The sequence below is a fragment of the Cavia porcellus genome, unplaced genomic scaffold (assembly GCF_034190915.1).
Source record: "Cavia porcellus strain 051 isolate PalLab524CR breed Dunkin Hartley unplaced genomic scaffold, mCavPor4.1 scaffold_31, whole genome shotgun sequence".
Taxonomy (NCBI): Eukaryota; Metazoa; Chordata; class Mammalia; order Rodentia; family Caviidae; genus Cavia; species Cavia porcellus.
Window position 1 is genome coordinate 29122392 of NW_026947514.1, and position 27223 is coordinate 29149614.

Sequence of the window (27223 nt, forward strand, 5' to 3'; positions counted from 1 at the left end):
GGAGTTGTAACACAGTGATAGATTGCCTAGCATGTACAAGGCCCTAGATTCAATCTTCCACACCACACAAAAAAGAAGAAAGAAAGAAAGAAAGAAAGAAAGAAGGAAAGAAAAGGTGAGATAGAGTCAGAAGTATATTTTTTTAACCTTCAAAAAATGGATGATTCTGATTATTTAAAATATTTCAGAAAAATTATACGCATTCAATTTATTTTACAAAGCTAATATAATTTTACAACCAAAAATTGATGAGTACTACCAAAAGGGGTGGGGATTATGGACCAATTTCACCAGTAAATATATATTTATAGAAACTTTACATAAAATTCCAGAAAATAGAACCTAGTGAAAAGAGCTCAGCAATGAGCAAAACAAAGCCTGTTCCACCACAACCAGAAGGTTTTATGAAGGTGATTCAGTATCTATATCTATATCTATATCTATATCTATATCTCTAATTTTTTTCTTTTTGAGAGAGTTTCGTTATGCAGTTCAGGCTAGCCTTGAACTCACTTTGTAGCCCAGGCTGGGCTCAAACTCTAAACAATCCTTTTGCCTTAGGCTCCTGAATGCTGGTATTACAGGCATGTGCTACCATGCCTGGCTTCAAAATATTTCTTAATAAAATTTGTGATTTAAATAATGGTGAAAAACCATTGGATCGTATGAATAGAGACTAAAAGGATATTTGATAAAATTCACTTCATTACTAGCAAAAACTCTAAGAAAACAGTAATAGAAATATGTCAAAAGCTATTTACCAAAAACTTACAGTAAAATCGTCCTCTATGATGAAACATGAAAAAAACCTTTCCTTAAAAATCACCATTATAATTTGAAAAGTTATAAGACAAAAGAAAAATCTCTCTTTCTCTCCCTTTCGTTCACCTATCTTCTTTCACGCTGGGACTTGAACCCAGGGCCTCGCATGTACCATGCCAGTGCTCTAACACTGAATTACATCCCTAGCCCTAGGGTCAAAAGCTATAAAATTAATCTTACAAATTTTAGCTTTAAAAGTTGACAAGAAAAATACTAGTGTAAATAGATTTTTTTCTGTTGTATTACAATAAAAATGGGCAATAGATTTGAGAAAAATTCACAGAAGAATGAATTCCAATATTGGACAGTTATATACTACAAGTATGATCAAATTTCTTGGTGGTTAGTAGAGAGCCATTGAGAGCACTTGCTTATAAACTAGAAATTTGGGCCCTTTCTCTGCATTGAACAGTCAAGATGTTAATCTTGCAAACTATGTGTGGGCTGGATTTCAGCCCCATCCCCTAATGCACAAACTGCCACAGTGGCCCAGACTTGGAGAAATGCAAATTCACAATGAAATGTTGCTGTTTACCCATTAAAAGGGCAAGAAATTAAGAATAGCTGTAATACCTGTTGCCAGCAGGGATGTGGTATAAGATGTGCTCCCATCTATTGCTGGTAGAGTTATAAAGCATCCCAGGCTTTTGTGGAAGCCAATCTGGCAGTTTCTATGAAAATTAAAAATACATATTCCCCTTAAGCATGGGAACTCTTAGGAATCTATTCCATAAAAATAAAAGTGCTAATTTGTAAGGACATGTGGGTAAGAATGTTTATTACAGTGTTATTTGTAACTCCCAGGAACTAGAAACAGTGAATGGCTATTAATCAGGGAATGACTGAAAAATTAAAATATATTACTCCATAGAATATTGTATGACCATTAAATGGGATGAATTATGGCCTCACCAGTGTCTGAGAGAGATTTTCATGAGAAAATCTACCAGCAAGTGAGGAAAGTAAGATGCAAAATGAGTATAATGTAATTCTTTTATTATAGAAAAGAACCAAAGCCCTCCCTGTAAATGTTGGTGTAATGAAAGATGATGACAAAGCAACATAGAGACATACCTATAGGTTGCTAATGTTGGGGGAGGAGAGGAAAAATGAACAATAATTGCCCATAATAAAAACCAGAAGTGTTGTATGATTCTATATGTAGACTGTAGGAATATCCACGCAGGTGAGTATGTGTGCATATGGATGTCCATTTCCTTTTTTTTGCCTTTTTGAGACAAGGTCTCACTATGCAGTTCAGGCAGGCCTTGAGCTCACTTTGTAGCCCAGGCTGGTCTCAAACTCGCAACGATCCTCCTGCCTCAGCCTCCCAAGTGCTGGGATTATAGGCGTGAGCCACCATGCCTGGCTCAATGTCCACTTCATTGTTGCTGGTTGGGATGGTGAGATTTCAGGAGACTTTTATGTTTATGATTCTATCGTTATGTGTTGTTTCAATTCTTTAAAATGGACATGCATTATTTTTATATCTAAGGAAAAGATGAAGTTATTTTCACTTTGAAACTAAACAACAAAAAGCCCAAATAAACCCCAAACTCGTAATGCTAACATGACTTAGTAACACACACCTTCTTATTTATAGTCGCCTTGAGGGGGCTCAGCTTAAAAAAGAGATGGGAAAGAATGAACAAAGGGGAAACCGATTGCTCTGAAGTATTACCTCCATTGCAAATTATGGGGCAGTAGGGAGAAAGCTGAAAGTTGCACATATATTTGTTACAGCACATCTTTTTGATGGCTTTACTGTGTCAGCAGAGTTATTTTCTGCTTTTGGTAAACTTTAAAAAACTTTGAGTAGAAGTTTGACATTCTGGTGCAAAAAAAAATTTTTTTTTTCCTTTTGAGCTATGTACCAGTGAACTGGTTTTGAAATTTCTCACTCTCTTTGGAGCAAAGGAGTGGCAGAATGACCAGGAGAGGAGGATGAATGAAGTGAAAAGATTGGGGAGGCCTCTCCGATGCTTGGGGGCACTGTTCTATGCTGTCTGCTGCTTTGAAGGTACATGGTTCTGAGAAACACATTTCTTCCCTCCTTTTCAGATCTGTAAAGAAAATAGCATTATTTGATATTACAAAACCAGCTTTGCAATGTTTAGACTTGAGAGTAAAATTCATTTTGTATTTTGAACTTGAAAGTAGAATTATTTGGACTGCAAATAGCCTAGGAAACTTGTTGATCTTAGTTGTTTTTTTTTTTTTTTCCTTGAGACAGAGTCTCACTATGTAGCCTCGGCTGGCCTTGAATTAAGTGATCCTCCTGCTTCAGCCTCCCAAATGCTGGAATTACAGGCATGTACCACTATACTTGGCTTGATCTAGTTTTAAATGGAGGCTGCTATTTGGAAATAGACTTGCATTCTTTAACTACAGGCTAGTTAGAAATGGACTTATATTTGCTGGGTATAGATGTGCATATCTGTAATCCCTGCATTCACATTCAGGAGGTTGAGGCAGGAGAATTTCTGGAATTCAAGATCAGCCTGGAATATATACCAACACTTTGTCTTCAAAAATCCAAACCAAGCCAAAACAAAAAAAGAGAAGATTTGCTTTTATTCCATTATCTTTTTGTAACACAAAAAACAAGGGAAATCTTTCCTATCTGTAAAATGAGGATCCTGAGAGAATGTCTAAGAAGTTGCTGAGAGTTCAGGACCTTGGGCTTGCCAGGCAAGTGCTTGTGCCACTGAGCTATGTATCTGGCCCTGTTGAGAGTTTCTTAAATGGGCTTGTGAGGATAAAGAACTTGCGAACAGTGCCTGTGATTAGGAAACACTATTCAGCTATCTTATTGTTAATGAGCCTTGCTCATTTTTGTATAGAGAGCACCTTAACATTTCTTACAATGGCCTATAATATAAAGTGTCAATGTGACTTAAGCTTCTTCTTCCTCCTCCTCCTTCTCCTCCTCTTCTTCTTACTCTTCCTTATTCTCCTTCTTCTCTTCCTCCTCCTCCTCCTCCTTCTTCCTTTTTTAAAGAAAGAAAGGTTTATTTGGCTCACAGTGTGTAGAGATTTCAATTCATAATCAGCTGGCTCCAAGGCAGGGTGGCTTGGCAGAGGGCCATCACAGAGAACAGTTCATGTTGCCCCCAAGAGAGCAAAAGCAACAAGGGAGAAGACAGTCCTCTTTCTGCCCCTTTTATTGTATGCAGCTACCCACCCTAGGGCAGGTTATAGGTATATATAGGGCAGGTTATAGTAGCACTCACACTCTTAATCCTAGCCAGAACTAAGCCAAACCAATCAGTGGACTGATTTGCTAATCAGATACCCTTAATCCCAGCATCACACATTCTAGATCCAGCCACTTTTGAAAAAGCCCATCTAAGACTACGTGAGGCTTTGGGGGACATCTAGACAAACCATAACATTTCACCCTTGGCTCCTCAAAGACTCAGCATATGCCTTTATGAAGAAGACATTTAGTCCATCTCTGAGTTGCCAAAGTCCTAACAGTTATTGCTGAGAAGTGTAAGTCCCAAGCCTCTTCTGAGATTTAAGGCAACTCTTAGCCGAGAGCCACAGTACAAATGAAAAGAAAGTTGAACACTTCTGACGTACAATGGTACAAGACAAACATTACCATTCCAAAAGGTACATTTTAAATAGAGGGATACAAAGAAATGGGAAGGACCAAAGCAAGTCCAGAATCCAGCAGGACAAACAGTTAGTCTTGTAGTTCATGTACAGCATCTGAGGCAATCTATAATGTGATGTGAACCCCAAAGGGCTTGTGTGCTTCCACCTCTATGGCACAACTGGTGGTTGTAGCTCCTGTGGCTTCTTTTGGGCCTGCTGTGGTCCCTCCTTGCAGTTTTCCTCAGACAGTCCATGTTCCTGGCTTCTCAACTTTCCGGGGTCTTCACTGTACCTTTGGCTTCACCCTTACAATTTCACACACTACTTTCTCAGGGACACATTGACTGGCATCCCAGGCCTTTTTCTGAACTCTAGGTGGAAACATTCCTGACCCCCACAGCTCTCGCATTCTACATGTGCCTAAAACCAGCACTATGTGGATGACACCAAGATCTGCTGCCAGCTGGAATAGTAGTCAGGCTTCCCCTTCTTGACTTTAGGGTTCAATGCCTGGCTTGCTGAGAACTCTGAATGCAATTCTGAGGAAAAAATTCTCTAGACTTGTGCCATTCTGGAACATGGTGCTGGAGGCCTTCTTCTCAAAGCAGTCTTTTGCTTTTGCAATGTTGACATTGCAATGGGTGGGGTCCTGCTGGTTTGTGTGATGCCCTCAGGACATCTTTTCTATTCTCTCGTTCCTTATTAGCAACCAAGATCTTTGCTCTATCTTTGCAGTCCACAACTTTATTGGAGCTTATTTCTAGCCAAATTCAACATTTTAAATCACTCTGCTGAGTTCTTTGCTTTTGGTTTTCAACAAAAATCTGGCCAAAATCCTCCAAAAGTAACCATGCCACCACTTTAACATTATCTTGCCTTGAAATTATTTCTGCCAGATTAGTTAGTCTGCTACCCTTAATCTCAGTCTCAAACAAAGTCTCTGGACATGAGCAAAATGCAGACAAAAGCCAGTCGTGGTGGCTTATGCCTGTAATCCCAGCACTTGGAGGTTGTGGCAGGAGGATCATTGCAACTTTGAGACCAGCCTGGGCTACAAAGTGAGCTCAAGGCCTACCTGAACTGCATAGAGAAACCATGTCTCAAAAAGATTAAAAAAAGTGCAGACAAACTTTCTGCCAAGACATAACACACATGATCTAGAGTCCAACAGTCAATGCAGTCCTTTTTTCTTAGCAGAAACCTCCTGACCTTGATCTTTACTGGCTTTCTGGGCTTCTGAGCTCTGACCAGAGCCTCCCAAACAGATGAGCTCTACTTTTTCAGCCAGTACTTTAGCTTAAGATTCTGAGAGACAGAGGGCTGGGGGTTTAGCTCAGTGGCATAAGTGCCTGCCTTGCAAGTGTGTGGTTGTGAGTTTGATTCCCAGTACCGATAAAAAAGAAAAAAGATTCTGAGAAATTGTCTGAATTACTTTGTGTATAATACTTCACCCAACATTGTGAACTTGAGTGTACCAAGTTTGATTTGACTGCAAAATTCATCATATAGTCACCTTATATTGAGATTTAGTGATTTAATAGAATGTTAAAATACTTTTGACTTCTTTAAACAAATGTATCTTACAGTAAAATCAAATGTTATAGATGCTCTAGATGGGATAGGATGCAGAAAATTTAGCAGATTTCATCAAGGATATATTTTGAATAATTAAAAATAGAACATTTTGTGATATCATCCTATGAGGATGATATGTTCTTGGGTTTTGTGTTTCGTTTCATCCTGTTACAATATCCTACCACCTATATGACCTCGGTAGCTCTGTGGACAGTTTCTTTCAGTGCCATTACTGCCTCCCCCCCCAACCCTCCTCAATTTCAGGATAGCTATTTGGACCCATCCACAAGGAGAGCACCTAGGTGTTAGAATGGGATTCTTGGAAAAAAGGCAGAAGAGAAGGCTGTGAGCCTGCAAAAGAAACCCCTTTCAGGGCTTCCAGATTTTAAATGCACCTGATGAGTAAGGACAATTGTTCAAATGCTAACCCTAAGCCTAACCCTAACTCTGTCCTTTCTCCCACCTCATTCCTGGAGTCCTCACTTAAAATAAGAACCAGTCAAATGTGGTGGCTTACTAGTAGCCCGAGTTTTTACTCCTAAAGCTCACTTCTCTTCCTCACATTTGGAAATGTGGAGTAATTGCAGCTTGCTTTGGTACCTCTCCAAAGGACTTTGTGAAGGAGACACAGGGGATTTTTCTTCTCACTGTTTCCCAGCAGTAACATACATGCTTGATGCCCTTAAGAGGCATCTATTCTCCCTTTATTCTCTTGCTCCCAGAAAGAAGACTGGAATAGTCATTTGAGTTTTCATCAAGCAGGCAGTCGTGAGTTCGATCCCCGGTACCGATAAAAAGGAAAAAGACAAAAAAAAAAAAAAAAAAAAAAAAAAAAAAGAGTTTTCATACAGTCTGTGCTCTGGGTGCCTCTCTGCAAAGTTTCTGAAGAATAAATCTGTCAGTGACTTCCAGGCCCAATATTGGATTTTGGAGCTTTTCTAGAAGGCCAGGCAACTGGGTATATAGCTCAGCAGCATAAGCACCTGCCTGACAAGTGCAAGGTCCTGAGTTCAGTTCTTTTTTTTTTTTTTTTTTTTTTTTGTCTTTTTGAGACAGGGTCTCTCTATGCAGTTTAGGCTGATCTTGAGCTCACTTTGTAGCCCAGGCTGGTCTCGAACTCACAACAATCCTCCTGCCTCAGCCTCCTGAGTATTGGGATTACAGGTGTAAACCACCACGCCTGGCTCCTGAGTTCAATTCTTGATTAAAAAAAAAGGCAGGCAAGTCTGTAAAAATATTTTACATTCAGAAGTTGCAAATTAAAACAACAGTGAGATTTCATTTCTCCTCCAAAAGAATGGCTGTTATCAAGAAATCAACCAATAACAAATGCTGGTGGGGTTGTGGGGAAAAAGGAGCCCTTCTCCACTGTTGGTGGGAATGCAGACTGGTGCAACCACTGTGGAAATCAGTGTGGAGATTCCTCAGAAAACTAAGACTAGAGGTTTCATTCAATAGCCAAATCTTGGAAACAGCCCAAATGTCCATCAACTGGTGAATGGATAAAGAAGATTTTTTTTAAGTACAACAGAGTACTGCATTGCCATAAAGAAGGATAAGCTCCAGACATTCTAGATAAATGGATTCACCTTGAGACCATTCTTTTCAGTGACATAAATTGGACACACATATAAATACTGCCTTGTTTCTCTGGTGTGAAAAACCAAAAATAAATAAGGATCAAAATGTGGACCAACATGTAGAATAGGCATTGTGAAATGGAAAGAAAATATTCAAATGGGAGAGGAACAAAGGAGGGGGAGGTGAGAAGAAAAAAGGAAAAAGTAGAAAGAAAACAAGAAAACAAGGAATAAATAGAAACAAAGCTTTTATATAAGTGGGGAGAGGAGGAGAGGTTGAAGGGATGATAGAGGAATGCGGAAAAAAAGAAACAAGTTGTATGATGTACAGGTACAAATTCTCTATGATGAATGTGATCATTATGTATATCTAAAATGTACCAATAAAATCTGATTGGTGGAAAAAAATCTTAGATCATTGTGCTGGATATTCAATTTTAGGTAATTGACTATTTAAGAGACTTAAATATAGACTAAAGTACAACATGGCATTCACACAGGAAGAAGTAGGAAATGCAGACTTTGTGTGTGAAGAAAGTAGCACGTTGCATGTTTGCACCCTCACAGAGCTGCACAGAGTGTCTTTCCAAGAGTTCAGTCAGAGAGCACACAGGTTCCAATGTGTTTCTGGCTATTCCAGCAATTCAAGCTCTCTGCTCAAAGTGGGTCTGTTTGCTAGGTTGATTTCTTTGTTTTGTTTTGCTTTTTTTTTTTTTTTTAAGGCAAAACTGAAACAGCCAGGGAATACTTACTCCTCATGTTGTTGAATCCACTAAGTATAAGTTTCTAGCAATCAGAGAATCAGACTGGTAAGCAATGTGGATTAGGTCTGTGTGGTTAACTTTTTTCTTCTCCTGTCAACAAGTAGCAGATTGATGCCAGCATAACTTTGGCGCTGGAACTGGGCATGTTTTATCCCCCCGAGTCAGCACAAATGATAAATACCTCGAGTATATTTTATGCTCTCCAAGTATGTGGAACCATGGGTAATCTTTTCCCAGAGGTAAGCCGCGTCCCCCACTTCCCACAATTTAGCAAATGGACTCATCAAAGCTTAGCGAGGAAAAGATGACTTGTCCTAACGATAGCATATTTTCATTGGCCCAGCACAATAAATTCTTCCTTAATTTCAGCCTAACCACAGTTTTTATCCAACTGTACCGCTCAGAAAGTACCTACAGTTTGAGCAGTCAAGTTTTCCATTGCTGCGTTGATGTTACAGTTGTATTCATTGTAAATCAACACCCTGAGGTGGCAGTCGACATGGACTGAGTAACATCGACAAATGCTTTGTGAATATCTACTATGTTCCAGAGCTTCACCCCAGCAGAACTAATTTATAGTGTTTTTACTTTTTCTACCTTCCAAGTATTTATGTACATAATTGTCTTTTGGTGGAAGGCTAAAACCGGCGGGAGGTTTCTTAATTTTGTGTTTTTTCAAATGCGTCTTTCCCACTAAGTGACACTAGAGGGCGCTCAATCGCCAGTCTCAAAGTTGAGCCGAGGACCTCGCGCTTTGAGACTGGTTTTAAGCTTTTCAGTAAGGAAGATTTGCACAGATATCCTCCTCCCAGTGAGGCATCCAAAAGCACACACGCTTAACGAAGACTAGATAAGCTTCCATCAAGACTTTCTTCCATATAGGCCAGGGTTTCGAAGTGTCCTTGTTAAGAGTCGGTAGCTCCTAGTAAATGTGCCTCCTGTATGTTACACTTAATCCCATCCCATCATTTCCCACCGCATCCACGTCTAAGTCTTTGAGGCCCAAAAGGAAAATCTTCAAAGCACTGACTGGCTCCAGGCAAAACCTCAAAGGCTGTACGGCAGGCCAGCCCTCCTCTCATTTCGCTTTCTGTTTGGTCTGATGCCCCTTTGCCTCCCACACAAGCAAGTCTTATCTCTCATTTTGGCCCATGATTATCAGACTTCAGCTGATTTGGTGGTTTACAATCTGTTAACCTCTGACTTCTCCTAACTTCACTGTTTCTTATCTTCTGTTCTCTTTTTGTTTCTTTTTAGCAGAACCAGGACTTACTTTTCTGTGCTCTTGTAAAGAGGGAGCAGTAGTTCTAAAGTGTTGACTGTACCAGTCACTTTTTATGTCAGTTGCACTGATGAGCTGATGTGAGCATCCGCATAACACAGACGAATGAACTGACATTCAGGACTAAGTCACCTGTTGACGTTTGTGTAAGTAGCTGAGCTAGGATTTTGTTCTAAGGTTTCCTGATTTTCGTTTATTTTGGTCCATCCCATTTACTCAGATTTATATATATATATATATATATATATATATATATATATTTTTAAGACAGGGTCTCCCTATGTAGGTCAGGTTGGCTTTGAACTCACTAACTAGACATCGAGCTTCAAATTCATGGCAATCCTCCTGCCTTAGCCTCCCAAGTACTGGGATGACAAGAATATGCCACCGTTACTGGTTCATATTCTTTAATAGTGTCATCAGTGTCTCCAGACATATTTTGTTTGTCACATTCCTTGATTTTATCACAGAAAAATTTATTAAAAGTTTGTAATTCATGATAAAATTAGCTAAAGATTTTATAAAAATGACCTTGTCCTTCTTACCCTTCCTTATCTCAGAATTAAAAAGAAACTGCTCTGTGTGTGGTGGCCTATGCCTGCCATCTGAGCACTCAGGAGGTCGAGGCAGGAGGATCTCTGTGAGTTCAAATACATAGTGAGTTCAAGGCCAGTTTGGGCTACATAGCAAGACCCCATCTCAAAACAGCAATAACAACAACAAAGAAGAAGAAAATGGAGAAGAAGAAGGAGAAAGAAAAGGAGGAGGAAGAAGAGAAGGAAAGAAACCAAGATCCACATCTTGGGATGGGAGTAGCTTTTGTCTTTTAGGAAAACAGGTTCTTGTTTAGCTCCTGCATTATGAGGTCACACGTTAGGAGTCCCTCCAGCATGGCTCGTGAGTAAGGTTATTTGGCATTATAGAAAAGTTTCCTAAAAACCCAAAGTCCTTCTGAATCACTGTTAATGATGAGTATGGCTTTAACATTTCAAACTTTTCAAAGTATGGACTCTCTTCCTGTGTTACACGGTGAAGCAAGAAGCTAACATGAAAATAGAATTGCCAGATTGAAAGTTGAGACCCCTCCAATAGTCTGTAATATCTGCATTCCAATGCAGTTCTGAAGGAGAAAACAGTCCTATAAATTTGTGGGAGCTGGGCATGGCGGCACATGCCTGTAGCCCCAGCACTAGGGAGGCCAAGGCAGGAGGATCATTGTGAGTTCAAGCCAGCCTGGGCTACTTAAGTGAGCTCTAGGTCAGCCTGCACTACATAGCAAGAGCCTGTTCCAAAAAAAAAAAAAAAAAAAAAAAAAAGAAAAGAAAAGAAAAAAACATTCTGTGATAGTGGGTTTCTGGTATATCTTATGAGTAGCAATTTTAAAAAGTTTTACTGAGACATAATTAATATACCATACAATTAACCTAGTCAAAGTTCAATAGTTTTTAGTTTATTCAAAGGTATGTACAACCATTACTATAGCCTATTTTAGGACACTTTAATCATATAAAGAAACTTCATAACCTTTAGCTACTATTCTCTTATTCCCACATACCTGTTCCTCTAGCCCTGTGTAACCACCAATTTCCCTATTCTGGGATTTCATGTGAATGAAATCAAACAGTGAGTGGTATTGTGACTGGCTTCTTTCACTTGGCACGAAAATCTGTCCATTTTGTGGCATGTGATGATATGGCATTCTTTTTTGAGTAACACTGTATTGTATTAGTACACTACCTTTTGTTCACCCACACAACTGTTGATGGACATTTGAGTTGCTTTCCATCTTTAGATATTACAAATAATGCTGCTACTAATATTCAGCTACGAGTTGTATGAACCTGTCTTTTCGTTTCTCTTAGATGTCTATATTGTACATAGAACATATATGCCCATTTCTTATACCTAGGAGTGGAATTCCTGGGTCATGGGGTAACTCAGTGTTTCATCATTTCTGGAAATGCCATGCTGGTTTCAAGAATAGTTTGGCCTTTTGATCATCAGCGTATGATCTAACTTCCCCACATCTCCAACAAAGTTTCTTAACTGACTTGGATTCTAGCCATCCTAAATAGGTACGGAGATGACTTCCTCTCCCTCCTTCTTTTAAAGAGTGGAATTCTTATCACTAGATGTAGACGTGGATGTAGATGTAGATGTTTTTATTTTAGCTACCAACTAGTAGTTATCTTCTAGGCCCTGGCTAATCTCTGGAGGGTTCTGGTCACTGTACCTGCTGTTCCACATCTCGTGGGGCAGGGAAACAGAAAATAAGATGCATACGAAGATACAAATATTTTAATAGAGTTACGGTTAAAACTCTGCAAAAGCCCAAAGCAGCAAGTGACTAACTTGAGGTCCATTCAATGCAAATAGGTTTAAATTCAAGCAGCCGAATTGATAAGATGAAAATATTTAATATCAGCTTCATTAAAAGCTTTCTGGATGAAACACAGCCACATTTAGAATCACAGTTAGTGAGCCCACTTGTATCTAGAGAACTGTTGTTTGATCATTGAACTCCAATTCGTATAATATGAAGCTGTACACATTTTTGCCTGTTGTGTAGGGTTAATTTGCCGTATTTTGGTGATCCCAGAGAACATGTGATGACTTAGGGAATCTGGGTACAGAAAATGAATTTCCTTTGCTGCCTAGGTCATTAGCAACCCCCATTTCCTGGGTTTTTGCCTTTTTTCTTTTCCAAAATGGCTCCTATTTTTGTTCGTCTCCCAGCAGTCCCACCTCACGGATTTCTTCTGTTCTAATCCACTCTTCTCTTCTTTGTGGTTTTCAAACTGTGATGTCTAGGATGTGCCTCTGTCCCAGAACTTCAGGCTGCTCTGGCGAGAATCTCTGGGCTAGTAGTTCCTGTTGGCTTAGATGCATTTAAAAACACCAGGCCCTATGTTGATTCTAGGAACATTTCTTTTTCTTTCTTTTTTTTTTTTTTGAGACAAGATCTCCCTATGCAGATCAAGATGGCCTTGAGCTCACTTTGTAGCCTAGGCTGGTCTTGAATTTGCAATGATCCTCCTGCCTCAGCTCCCAAGTGCTGGGATTACAGGCATGTGCCACCACGCCCCACTTAGGAACATTTCTTTACTCCATCCTTTTTGTCCCTGGAGTGAAATAAACATAGAGTTTAGGTTTTTTTGTAGCCATGTGATCCAGGGTTCATTGCCTGAAGCTGTCAGAGAATAGAAAACACCTGCTTTAATTCAGCAGGCAAATGTTCCCATCTTTGCCAGAGTGTGGAACATTTTGGGTCCTGTGGCTTCTGTCCATTTCTCCTGCTTTTGGACACCTATTTTTATATGGTGGTGTAAATATCTGCAGAACAACAAGACTTAATATGCCCTCTTGTGCTTGGCTTTCGACTTCTCCTGGATGATTCCTGCCTCATGACAGAGTAGAAGCCTGAGGTCATGTAAGGGGGGTGAGTGAGGGAAACAGGTGCTTCTGAGTGTCACCACACTTAAAGCAACACTGCAGAAACCCTCTGTGGGGGCCCTTGGGGCAGTCACCTTTGCAGATGAAAAGATTACTTGGGACTGGTCAAGGGGTGCATTTATTCCTAAGACATAGTCTTAGGGGGGATTTGGTTCACCTATATTTTGGTCATTTCCCATGGTGATAATGGTGGACAGTTGTTTGTCCTCTGCTCCATTCTGTCCCTCTCTTCAGGGCTCCTTGCCAGTTGCTTTGACTTTGGATGTAAGAGCTTCCAGGATTTCATCCACACAGTGTCCATTTGGATGAGCCAAGGGAGGACTTGGCAAATTCAGACTTGGCAGGTAGAGGAGAGTAAAGAGATGTAAAAAAAAAAGACAGGCGGATAGCTCTGTAACTGGCAGCTCTATCAGGAAGGAGAACCATGGCCACTTCTATAGTCTGGCCTTAGTGAGGTAGAAAAGGTGTTGGGGCCAGGCCTTAGAGCACATCATGATTACTTGGTGTGGTTTGAGTGAAGAAAACTCTAGGTAAAAATATCCTATATGTGGCCGTCTTTCTTGGTGCCTGAGACTTTAGCTAAGCCACTGCTTGTGCTTATGTGCAGTGTGTGTGTGTTTTTCTTGTAATGGTTTTGGGGTGCCCTACACTTCACCCTTAGATGCAGCTTTCCAGGAGGAACTTCTGTCAGCCATTGCAGAGCATGTGCAGAGGGAAAAGGAGGGATTAGCAGGAGGGAGTGTGGAAGGGGCCCTTGATGAAGATGAATGTGGAGTCTACCAAGAGAAGGAAAACTTCGGGGTTAGGGATGGAGTGCAAGAGAGTCTCAATTCGGGTCGCCATTCTTCCAAGGAAAGAAATTTATCTCCATACAGGCGTGGAGGTTGGATGTTCAGGTCTTGGGAGGTAAGCATGTCCCACTCACCAGCAGCCCCAGTGACGCACTGGCCTCCAGCCCCTGGTCATGACTCCGTTTCTGTAGTGGAGCTGACTGGGGTCCACTTTCATGAGCATTGTCCTGCATCCCACCTGTGTCCTGCATGGTCACCAAGTTCCATAAATTCTACTTCCCCAGATATCACTGATTCCACCCTTTTCTCAAACTACAGCCTTAACTGCCACAACCTTCTAGCAAGGCTGCGGGGCTCCAGCCCAGGCTCCTCCAATCCAGGGTCATGCTGCTGCTGAAACACCCTTTCTAAAAAGGCTAATCCTTTTCATTTTCAGCCCTGGTTTTAAACCTTCCAGTTTGGCTGATTTTCTCCCGGGTAAAACACTACCTTTTTTTATACTGACACTTCCTTTTTGTTTCTTCAGCTTTGTCTGTCTTATTCTCTTGCAATGGCTTTCTTTCCAAGGGGTTCCCCTGAAATCACAGTGTTCTCTCCCACTTCTCTAAGGGCGATGCCATTTCTGCAGGGGCATCCCTCTCTCTCTCTTCCAGGTCATTTGGAACTCAACCCAGGCATCCCTCCTTCTAGGGGGACAACCTGAGCTTCTGCTGTCTGTTGGATGTTCCTTGTCCGGTCACCACAGCGCCTGGCATGTTCCACTTTCCCCTTTTTTTCAAATATAACCCTTAGCTGGAGATTGTCTTAGGTCGCTTCATATCTCAAGGCACTGCAGAAGGAAATCTACAAATATTTGCTGTCTGAATTAGCTGTTGCTGGTTGTAATTTTGGTCTGGAAGGCGTTTCATTCCCTCTTTTTTTTTTTTTTTTTTTGGTCTTTTTCTTTTTATCAGTACTGGGGATCGAACTCAGGACCACACACTTGCAAGGCAGGCGCTTATGCCGCTGAGCTAAATCCCCAGCCCCTACCCTGACTCATTTTTAAGATCTCCTCAAGTAAGGCCCAAATTAGATGTGATCTGCTTCATGAAGCCTTTCCTTCCTCCAATGTTAGAACTACTCTCACCCTCTGCTGGGGTTCTCTGACATACACCATTTCTTTGTTTCATGTTAATATATGCAAACCTTGATACTTTGGCATCTTCAAAACTCAGAGTGAACGCGTCCAACAGTCACTCAAGGATGCACCCATTGGGACTGTGGGCACGAGGCCAGGAATAGAAGACCGCTGGGAGCCTTCTTTTGGTTTCTAAGTCACATCAAGTAATTGCTCTGCTCGCTTGTAGAGTTGGGCTTACTATCTTTATTCTCTCCAGATGGATGAAAATTGCTTTTTTGAGGGTTGTTTCCGTGTCTGGTTTATTTTTATTCTGCCACCTGTGCCTAGCACAATGCCTTCTTCAGAGAAAGCCTGCAGGGGATGGATGAATGAATGAACAAAGTTAGTGGGAAGCAGCAAGCATTGTTTCTACTTGACTCCATCATGAAGCAAGAAGTTTTCTAGGCTGGTCTTAGGAGCATCTCTTGTACCCATAATTTTTTGGAGGTGGCGCTGTGATGCATACTTTGAGACATTATGAGAGGAGTAAGAACCCCTTTACCTACATCCTTCATGGTGAGAGAAAACCAGGGAGCAGTTTTGATGCCCCACTGTATTCAAAAGAATTCCTCTTAGGGAAAAAAAAAAAAAAAAAAAAGGATTCTTCTTTGGCTCAGTGCATAGGACATGTCAGAGCTTGTTCTAGATCTTGAGGAGCCAGTCCTGACCAACCAGCTACAGAGGCCTGGTGGTGCTGTGGATGAGTGGAGGGATCGAGGGTGGGCTTGTGTTTGTTTGTAATATCCACAGGACCCAAAAACCCCTCCAGCTTTCAGAGCTCTTTAAGAACAGCATTGATTTTGCATGGTTTCTGGGCACTTAGTTTCTTTCAAATGAACCCTTTGGTTGTTTGAAAGACCAGTGGCTTCTTTGATTTCCTCCGTGTATTTAGTTGTGCTGGAATGATGGGTATTTCCTAGGCAATTGCAACTTTTCTGCTTCTGTACAGGCATCTCCTCATAGCTCTGGCTCTGTCTGCTGAAGCAACTTCTGAACTTTTTAGGAGTAAACAGTGATGGTGTCCCTTGCAGTTTAGATTCTTGGGTCCCTAGTTGCACTGTAAAGTGTTGTTCCTTTCAAGGGTGGTATTCTATACATACTTGAGCTGGGCCAAGGAGTTTTGTTCATGATCAAGAATGAATTACAGAAAGCTACATGGAATGTGATTAAGAATGCCCTCCCAGGGGTTGGGGATTTAGCTCAGCGGCATAAGCGCCTGCCTTGAAAGCAGGCAGTCGTGAGTTCGATCCGCGGTACTGAAAAAAACAAAAAACAAAAAACAAAAAAAAAAAAACAAAAGACACACACACACACAAAGAATGCCCTCCCTACTCCCCCCCCATTACATACTGTCTAGTGAAATGCCCTATGATTAAAAAGGTAATCCTAGTCTCCATGTGCAATTTAAAACTTTCTAATAGCCACATTAAAAAGTAAAAAAGAAATAAGTGAAATTAGTTTTAATAGATTTTATTTAACCAAGTAAATTTAAAATATCACTTCAACATGTGATCAATATAAAGGTTATTAATGAGCTATTTTACCTTCATATTTTACTAAGCCTATGAAATCTGGTGTGTATTTTTGACTGTGGTAAGTCTCAGAACTAGCCAAATTTCAAGTACTCGGTAGCCACCTGTAATTTATGGTTCCTACATTGGACAGTGAAGCTCCAGCTGAGATGCAGAAGTGATTGATTATTCTGGGTCCCCACTACCCTCCAAATTAAGCTGCCTCATCCACTAAGCCAAGGCAAAAATTTGGGATATAAGGGAGTGTATTCAAATATATGAGTATCGATAGAGCTTTGGAAAAAACATGATTTCATTATGTTTTGATAGACAATTTCACTTTTTTCCTTTTTGTTTTGGTGCTGGAGATTGAATCCAGGGTCTCATACATGCTAAGCACAGACTCTATCACCAATCTGGATTTTAGGTAAATTAGGAATTATACTGGTCTCTGTAGGAGAATCTTAACACAAAAGAAGATATATACATGCTTAGGGTGTGCTTTTCCTTAGTATGTAATATAAACTTATTTTTTCTCTCTTCTCACATTAAATTGTCAGTCATATCCAAGGCAGACTACATTTTCCACTTTGTTTTTCAGGCTGCGTATATGAAAAGTTGTTGTCTTTCATTCTGAATCGCTGCACTGTTGGAATTCCTGAGAACTGGTGAGAGTTCTGCCTGATAGTCTAACTGGCTGTCTTGGGTTAGAGTCTACACTTGCTTCCCAATGATGGCAGGCCCAGAGCAAGCAAAGTGCAAGCTTTCAAGTCATAGATACATTAATATAAAGAAGGGAGTTTCGAACTTTACTTTTAGAAAAGTTGATAACTTTTTCAAACTATAACTTCTGCCAAGAGGCAACACATAGAATTTACAAAGAAATTTGTAGAAATTTGACACTGACACCAAGTAGGTAGAAAGGGTTAAAAATTTCAAGTCTGTTACAAGTGTACTGACTCAGCCTCTTCGTGCTTATTTGTATCTCCAGCAGTGTGGGCCTCAAACCCTGGAAGTTCTGGGATATTTTGTTTTGTTTTGTTTTACTGTTTACCACTACCTGGAGAGGAGCAAAAAGAAGTGGGAGGGCAGAGCTGAGAACTGGCAGTTTGGGCCTCTTTTCTACCCCTCCCCCACGGTCTTAGCTATATGACCTGATTAAACAGCTTTGGGATGCTGGCCAGACTTCTATATGCTAACGAGGCTCCTGCCTTCTTGGTGATTTAGAGCGATTTCATCCACCCGGAGCTTCCCCGATGCCCCGTGCAGACTAGACTTCACAGAAGTCTCTTTATTTGTCAAGGGGTCGCTAGTGAAGAATTCGCAAGTACTTGAAGCAGACACAGGCTCTCTGGTGCCTCGGGTCACATCGGATTATTCATTAGCAAATTCCTTTCGCCTTCTATCTAAGTAGTGAAAGGTGACTCCATAATTTCGCGTGCCACTCCCCGATGGGATTCGGGCGACACCCAGTCCAGGTTCTGCAACTTCTACCTCGCTTTTCTAGTACAAAACAACGCTGCCAAAAGTTGCTTTAAATCTTTCTTACTCCTAAGCCTAAAGGTCAGAGACCAGGTTCCGGCCAGCCCTCCCACTGGCCAGACTCTGATCCTTTCGGAAGTTTCTGGGGAGGGTGGAGAACAGAAGCGGTGGTAGTGGGGGACCGCGCAGAGTGACCACCGGGAATTACGTAACGAAAACCCTGGCTGCAGAGAGCGCGAGCCTGACATTGAGACAGTCCAGGGGGAGGGGAGTCGCTGCCCTGGAGTAGCCAGAAACAGAGGCGGCAGTTCCAAGAAACCGAGAGAGAGGTGACAGAGATAAAGAAAACACTTTGGGAACAAGAATATTAAAAAGCCGCGGGACCCAGAGCATTAATCGGCAGGACACGTGTAGTAATTTGTCAGGCGAAACTGCAGCCTTCCAACTTTTGCAGTGGTGCACGGGGCTTGACTCTTCGGGGGGATTAAAAACGGTGATATGCAAAATCCAAAACTAATGTATGGAATTCAGTGGTTTGTCAGCAGTATGTAAATATTTCTGTCCTGGAGCGCAAACTCTCTGCAGTTATTTAGAAAAGTAGGGACTAAAACCAAGCTAGAATGCTCTCCCGTGCGTTTCCACTTGTCCCCGTAGGAAAAGGAGCTGCTACCGCGGTACTGCCTCTTTAAGACCTGCTCGCTGTCGGGCTCTACAAAAGGGAGTGACCTCTGGGCTTTGACAGCTCCCCTAATAACTACCATCGCGCAGGCCCCGCCCACCTGGCGACCAGCCGCGATGATTGGTCGGCGGGCCGGTATCCCGTGCTCTGATTGGCCTACCGCTTCCCCTGAGCGAACCTTTAGAACTCTGAGACAGACAATATTCTGTTACATTGTAGCAAAATGGCGACTGTCATTCACAACCCCCTGAAAGCGTAAGTAAGACTAAAAAATGTACATATTCCGCGTGGTTTCAATATGAAAAAAAAGGCGCCTTCCGCGTGCGGAGCGCTGCCAATGCATGGCGCTTGCAGGCGCCTCCAGCTGCGGCGGGGCTTCTCTTTTTTTCTTTCTGCTCTTACTTCTTCATCTTTTTTTTTTTCTCGCAGCGCGCAGAAATGTCAGGAGATGCAATTAACAAAAAGAAAATTGTTACATTTGTGTCCTGCTTAATTGGCTGACAGAGAGAGAGAGAGAGAGAGAGAGAGAGAGAGAGAGAGAGAGGTTATCAGCAGGGTGGTCGGGCGCTCCCGCGCGCTAGTAGGGGGGTTTTGGGCAGCCCGGGGACAGCACAGTCCCCTGAGTCTCCTGGCTCTCTGGACTGCGAGTGGCGCGCGAGGGGCGGCTGAGCGGGGCCGCAGCTCCGGGCAGAGGCCGCCTCGGTGCACTTGACTGAGCCCGGCGCCCCTGGAGGCCAGAGCCCCCACCAGGGGACTCGGCGTGCCGGGGCGAGCGGACCGACCGCGGAGGCTCGGGAGTTTGCAGGGCGCTTTCTGCCTTCCGATTTCTCGTGGGGAGTTTGTGTAAACCTTCCGGAGTTGGGAGACCGCGGGTCCCAGAAGCCCAGGTGGTTGGTTGCCCCGGGCTTTTCTGCTCCAGCAGCTCCAGATTCTGAATGCGCTCCGGGCGGTCGCCGGTGTGTCTGCGTAATTATGGGCGAACTGGCTGGAGTAAATTAATGACGCGGGTTAACTTGGGGTTGCTTTGGAGGAAGGGAAGCTGCAGGTCTTATGAATGGTATTCTTGCCTCCTCTGGGTGGAGAGCCGAGGCGGGCGGATAGGCTGTTTGGGCTCCGGGTCCCAATGAGAGGCAGGTGCCGCTGGCCGCCTCGGGGAGACTTTGAGCGGACGCCCAGATCCGAGACGAGGGTTGCGGGGGAGGGCTGGGAGATGACTCGCGGGGGCCAGCCCCCGGGTCCCGCAGCCAATTCCTGCCTGCCTTCCTCCTCCTTTTCATCCTGGCTTCCTTCCTTCCTTCCTTCCTTCCTTCCTTCCTTCCTTCCTTCCTTCCAGCCGGTGGAACTGTTAAGCCTCCAAGTCCGCTCTCGATCACTGAGCCGGGGGTGGCCTCGGAAAACTAATATCGCTCAAGAGGGGTGCTTTTAGGAGAGGTGTTGGCAGAGGTTGGCTCCTCGGTATCGCGGCGCGACGTGGGCTCTGGGTCAGCGCCCCTTGGACCAGGACTTCCCTGCCGGGATGAAAGCCCAGCGAGGGGAGGGGGAGGTGCGGATGGGCGTTTCGTGCCGAATTCTCATCGGTGTGTGGCGTTGATGGACCTGGTTCTTTTAACTCAGTGCATTTACTTCCTAACCCCGGGCTCCCCTTGGAGTTGAAAACCAGGTTTGCAGCGGGTGGCTGAGGGCCGGGGGAAGAGGGAGTTCCTCACGCAAAGGAACGCACAGGGGCATTCGGATCTGTTTGCACCAGCTTATCAGCAGTAAGGAACAGGGATACAGATTATATACTGACGTGAAGAAGACACGGAAGCTGAGGCTGATCAGAGAGGAGCTCTTGGCTTCACTTCTTATTCGAAAGCCCACATCCACAGCACTTGAGCGCCACAGCGTTCCACCCAATGGGGAGAAAAATGTTTCCAGGCAGAATAAATGGGCGTAACTTCGTCGCATCCTCGCTCAGGGTCGCTCGCGCGCACACATCGCTGATGCTGTGACTTTTTACCGAACACAGAGCTGATTTGCAATTTCCCCATTTCTCGTTGAAATCACATAGCTCGACTGATGCTACCTGGTAAACTCGAGTTAAAAAGATCTATTTTACATGTGTGCTGGGTTTCCTGCTGGGTAAGCCGTACTCTTGTTACTCGGCAGCCAGCTTACGGTTTACGCGCCGGCAGGCGCAATAGCTCTAGGCTCCAGGGATCCCCGATCGCTACATTTTCACCCCCCACCCCTGGACCACTGAAGAGCGCAGCGCGTGTTTGGGAGGGTGGGGGAAGGGAATAGAGAAACGAGAAGTTGGCCAAATCCTGGGTGGCTAGTGGAAGTAGTTCTGAATTATACAGTACTTGTACTTTGTATAATTAGAAATAGTAATGATGTGATGTTTGTGGTTCTTTATTGGCACACACACACACACACACACACACACACGCACGCACACACCCGCGTGTCTACTATAGGTGGGAGTTGAGTGGTCATTTATAATTAGTAGCTCCTTTTTGCATCCTAGCCTCTTTTCATGGGGGTGAGAGGTGTAAACAATAACCCGGACTGTTTCTAAACTCCTTACGCTGGAGCATACACGTTGTTATTGGGAGACTGACATCGTCTGCTTTTATATATTTTGAAAACACCGCATCTTATAAAACATCTTATATATTTCATTTGTTTTTAGAAGTTGATGATCAGGAAACAAAACACACATAAATAAATTATGCATGGGATAAATTAGAACAAAGCACGGAGACACATCAAGCCGAAGGATGGATGGTGCAGGGAGGAGGGGAGGAGGGAGAATGGTTTGGAGTGCTATGTTTTTATCCTCCTGTGTCCCTCCTGACAATGAAGCGGAGCTCAACGACATTAGCATTTTCTCCGTGCGCCCACAAAGTCTCTTTCCCCCTCAAACAAACAAACAAATAAACAAACCCAGCAGCACAGACGCCCCCTACAGCAGTTGGTCACACAAAGGTTCCTCCAGGACTGGGGATAAAGTAGAGGTAGTTAAGGTGCTGGGAATAAGCTGGCTTAGGTTTCCTGCATCACCTATGTAGGGCTCTCCCTACTGGGCATGGACTATTTTCATTATACAGGCTTTTTCCATGTGAGAATTCAATAACTCAGTTAGCTGAGATTACCTGGATGGCACAATTTGAATCTCTTTGCTTTGGGACCTTCCTTATGGTCCCAAGCTCCTGAAGTCACATCTCCTTTCTTAGCAGTTTGGCTTTCTTCCTGGCTGTCTTTGATCTCCCTTCAACTCCCTTTCTTTTTCCTCCTGGTTGTACCCTTCAGCCTCTTTCTCTCTGAAACTGACAGCCTGGCTTCTCTCTCTGTTGTTGCCTTTAACATCTTATTACTGCCCAACAGGGTGTTAGAGGCAGAAACAGGAGCCGCCTGGACTGATCAGATCACAAAGGGGACGCGGCAGGTGGCCCCACAAGCAAGCAGACACATCTGGACAAATAGAATTTAAAAGCACTGTTGGACATGTGTGATGTGCAAATGCATATTACTCATTATTTAATTATTTAATTTAGCAGCTACATCGTGTTGTGAGTGAAGATGTGTGACAGGCATCTCCATTTCTTACATATACAAACAAGTACATAAGGTAAAATGAACATACGTAGGTAACATGAATTTGATAAAGGTCTGTGTGTAAATTAGACAACATGTATTCTGGTTGATTTCTATAGACTCTAATGCTTTTAATGTAAATTCTGATCTTAATATTTTAGTTTAAATCATCTTAAGCAGAACTTTAAACAATTTAATTCTTTTAGTAAGTTATAAAAACCGTGGCTTCAATGCACTTAACTGGGAATGTCTGCCACCTTCTGCCAGACTTGATTATGCACATATGAATCTATTATTATAACTGTCTGCTTAGAAAAGAATAACTATTATCATTATTTAATTATTCCAGATAAGCTGATAGGACTACCTTGAATTAAATGTTTATTTATAAAGAATGAGACAAATAAGCTATTTTGTCATTCTCATAACTGTACACATGCAGATAACTGTATCAAAACTTTTGTAAGGAATTACTTTTGGAGGATTAGTTAACAACCCTGTCATTAAAGATACAACTCAGAGAAGTAAATATATTTGCTTAGCTAAAGTCCCACAGTAGGTCATGTGTATGGATGGACCTTAAATCTTTATCTGTTCATCCAGTCTCTCATCTGGATACAGTGTTTAGATTACAGTCTAATCTAAAGTGGTTTTTGTGCATGTGAAAGTTAGAAGCCAGACCTTACTCTTGTGTGGCAGCCAATTTAGCTATCACAGAGGAAGGCATAGGGGGCCACATTCCTGGTCCTAATCTCCTGACCATTTCTGTTGGAGTGGGGGTTGTGGGTAGGTACTAAATGGAGAGCAGTGGGGTTGAGACTATGTGAACTTGTAGCCTTTTATGGACATTACTGAAACCCTTTATGAAAAAGACGCTGAGATATGTTAACTCAACAGATGCCTAAGAATCGTCTCCATCTGCTTTGGTTGCCACTGTAAAAAAAGTCCTAAATTCTTCACACTTTATTAGCACACATTATTTTTGGTGAATGTCTGGGTTTAGTGAGATACCCGTAAAGGAGATTAATTTCTGCAGAACCCAACAGGAGGCATTGTCCCAGGATAAATCTCTGAAAATAGACTGGCCTACAGACCTCCTGGGGGACACCTGAGGTTGCTAGTGGACTGGAAGCTTCTCAGACCCAGAGGATGGGCTGGAATTTATAGGCAAGTTGGTTGGAGATTTCTTTTTTTTTTTTTGGTACTGTGGATTGAAATCATACCCTCATGCTTGCCAAGGCAGGTGCTTACATCCCTGAGCAAAATCCCTGGCAATTGGTTCGAGATTTCTTATCTTCCTCTAACTTTTTGGAATCACTCAGGTAACTGGAATTTGGATATATTTAAGAAAGACCATCATATGTAAAGCTGTTTTAGAGCCATCTGCTCAGATCAATGCAAAAAATAAAAGTGCCATAGGCATGTTTTGGGCACACACAGGAAAAAGAGTAGAAACTGAGGCAGATGTTTCATTTTTCAAAGTGCAGACCTACTGATTGTAGTGGTAGTAGGAGTTGGGTCATAAAAAGGCACAGCATCCAGGTCTATTCATTATCCCAACCTTTGCAAAGTAACTTTTGTGGTTTTTGAGTGTTTTGAAAGTCACTAGAAGACAGAAGTGTAGCAAAATGTGGCAAATTTCTAGCCAAAAAAATTCCCACAACCACTGAAATATTTTTTACCCAGCCACAGTTTTCCATCAGGAGTCTTATGGAAGTATGACCCTAGTTTTAAATAGTCTTTGAGTATAAAGATATTTAACAAGGAAAGATAAAGAGTGGCTTGAGGGGTGGGGAGGGAGACAGGATAGATTTATGGATAAAACCACTGCATGGTCTGGAACTCCCAAAAAGATGATTGTTTAACTGCAAAAGAGATTCATAGGATCTACTGTAAGTTCCAAGTTCTGTAGTTGTGTGAGTTACTGGGGAGAGATGAGGTGTTGTGGTGTTTTGTGGTTTGTTTTTCTTATTGGTCCAGTTGCTGGTGTTTCACAGTCTGTCAAACCATATGGATGAATGGAGGTAGCATCATAAAACTGTCACCAAGTGAGGGTTTTTGAAGCCGGTGATTTGCATCAGAGTTTTAAAAGCAGGGGTTAGGAGGTGTTAGTGGGGGTAGGGAGTGGGAAAGGAGAACCAGAATGTGGGGAATTTCTAGTTATGTGTTGGTGACTAGTAGTAGGACAGAGGAAGGAAAGAGGGGTGCTTGAGGAGGTTAAGATTCAGGGACTATGTGCAGACGTAGGGAGGAGCGACGGGATTAAGCTCAGAACCCCAAATAATGGGGTTCAAATAGCCACGTTGAGTCCTCCACCACCTCGGCCTTGATTCTGAGCCTGGAGAACAATAATGACACATGTTTAATCCCTCTTCTCACCTACTTCCTTCCTTGAATCCAGTGACTGTAATCATCTCAGATTGCTATGAAACGATGAGACTTTTTTGTTACCCATTTTGAAAAATCTGCTGTTTGTATTATCTGCAATTGAGAACTCTACTAGAAAGCTTTCCAGTCCTCAAACTTTTTCACCTGCCACTGGCATGGCCCTGCCTCAAACTCTTTCCTTCTTCCTGGTGCATTTCTCACCAACAACTTTTCTTTTGTAGCTTTGGTGACTTTGGAGTAAAGGAAGAGAAAAAAGCTCAGGAGAGGAATCCAGAATCTCCCTGCTCCCAGCCCGTTGACAAATTAGCTCTGTGCCCCTGAACACTTAACTTTCCTGCTTTGTATTGCTTGTCTTTAAAACAAAGAGGATGTTCCTTGATTGCCAAAATTCCATTCAAATCAGAAACCTCCTGGCCCTTAACTGTAGTGAAGGCAAGGATGACAGTTAGTGGCCAAAGTTACAATTTATTCTTATTTTTAAAGTGCGGCTCTCAAGGGGAATCATAAGACTGGAGACTCTTCTGGAATTTTATCTTTTCTGGTCCGGTCTTGCCACGTGGTGCTCCCAATTGGGATTTTGACCCAGATAGAACTTCCATTCCTTCTCAGAGCCTCAGGCTGAGGACCAGGTGGCAGCTGTTTAGAATGTGGCCTTTTCCTCTGATTCTTCCTTTCAAATGCTTTTTTTCTCAATTAGCACCACAACCAGAGACTAATGAGAGAGGAAAAAGGAGCTAGAAGGCCAATTGGCTTATTTGATGTTTAAAAGCACTCAGATAATGTTTTAGATTGTGAAAAAAGACTGGAATCATTGAGGACATTTTCTTTTTTTCTCACCATTTCCTCTTCTCTTTCCTCCTTCTTTTCTGCCTTCTTCAAATTTGTGTGAACGGGGGTAGCTAAGTGGGAGAACATTCACTTAACATGCACAGTCCTAGGTTTGATCCCCAATACTGGTAGTGGTGGAGGGGGCAGGTTTGGAAGGAGAAGGGGAATAAAGGCTGCAGCTGATCCTCTGGATTTCACTTACCCACAATCCCTCAGTCCTCCTCTACACTGGTAACCATTCCAATTAATAGGGAAATAAAGGGCTTATTTCCTTTCCATCTGGTCAGCCGCAGGAACCCAGCTGACCTGCAATGCACTGAAGCTACTGGACCTGTACTGATGTCTCATTGAGCTTCCTGTAGGGTAGCCTCTGTTACTGCTGAGGGAGTGGAGAGGCCTGGCACCTGGTGGGCATCAACAGTGTTCAGATGGGAATTCACTACTTCACCTTCATTGATATGTCTCTAGGACATTCCGGATTCCACTGGGAAACATTGTTATTTTCTTTGAATGCTCCCTTGGTGATTTTCTGCAAGCCTAAAAAAGAGGTTGTAAAATCCAGCAGAGAATGCACATGAGCTGGTGTGTAAATTCAGAGCCTTAAACCAAAAGAAACAATCACAAACTCATACTGTTTTCCAGCAGACAGAGGAATCCCCTTCATTTTTAAAAAAAATGGTGGTGAAATATGCATAACATAAAATGGACCATTTTAGCCATTTTAAAAAGTGTAATTCAGTGCTACTAAATATTTATAATATCACCATCACCACTCTCTATTTCTCAAACTTTTTCATCATTTCAAACAAACCCTGTATATACTCTTTAAACAATAACATCCTGGGCTGAGGGAATAGTTTAGTGGTAGAGAGAGTGAGTGCTTAGTGTAGCAAGTAGTGTATGTGAGGTCCTGGGTTTTATTTCCAGAAAAAAGAAAAGAAAAAGAAAACAACCTTAACCGTCACCATTTTCTCCATCTCTCAGCCCTTTGCAAGGACCATTTTGCCCATTTTGCTTTCTGTCTGCAGCACACAAAATTTTTGCTTTTGTGTCTGGCTTATTTCACATCACAATATTTTCAAGGGTCATCCTTGTATGTGTATCAGAACTTCCTTTCTTTTTATGGCCGTTGTATATATATGCCACATTTTGTTCATCCACTTATGTGTTAATGGATGCTTGAGTTGTTTGGACATTTTGCCTATTGTGAATGAAGTTGCTGTGGACATTGGTGGTATCTAATCTGTTTTCAATTCTTTAAATGTCTGAATTCTCTTCATTTTTGGACTCTTTAAAATTTACAAGCTACATTTCTAGATACTGTAGGTAATCTCTAGTTTAAAGTTAAAATAAATACTGTTAGTTCTTCCTCACATTTACCAGGCAGGCGCTTATGCTACTGAGTTAAATCCCTGGCAACAAAATTGTATAGTATTAGAGAATACAATTTCTTCACCATTCCTTCTGTTGAAATATTATTGGGTATTTTTTTGGGGGGGGGGATAAATACACAAGAAACTGGGAACCTGGGGACTCCCTCCATCCATCTCCAGCTGGAAGGATTTTGTTCTGTACCTACTCCCTTGCTGTGAGGACAAGGATTCATGGAGCAAGGGAAGGTGAGAGTGTCCAAGGTTTGGGCTGGGGAGTGCCAGGTGCAGAACAGTGGAAGTTGCCTGGTGAGGCTTGGAGTGAAGGTTCCCTAGCCAGATGGAGGTGTGTTGCCT

At 42.4% G+C, this 27223-nt stretch overlaps 1 protein-coding gene across 6 annotated transcripts in view; it reads left to right on the forward strand.

Moving 5' to 3' along the window:
• The window catches only part of Dpf3 (double PHD fingers 3), a 287741-nt gene that overhangs the window by 15740 nt on the left and 244778 nt on the right, over positions 1–27223 (forward strand). For 5 of the 6 annotated variants that reach the window (XR_010044920.1, XR_010044919.1, XM_023566104.2 and 2 more), the window contains exon 1: positions 18886–18956. The exons of the other annotated variant lie outside the window; for it this stretch is intronic. Coding sequence is in view for 3 of the 5 variants with exons in the window: in XM_023566104.2 (XP_023421872.1) it covers positions 18925–18956 (32 nt within the window). In the remaining 2 variants the exon portion in view is untranslated. Of the gene's footprint in view, positions 1–18885; positions 18957–27223 lie in introns of those variants that run through there. 6 annotated transcript variants of the gene reach the window in all.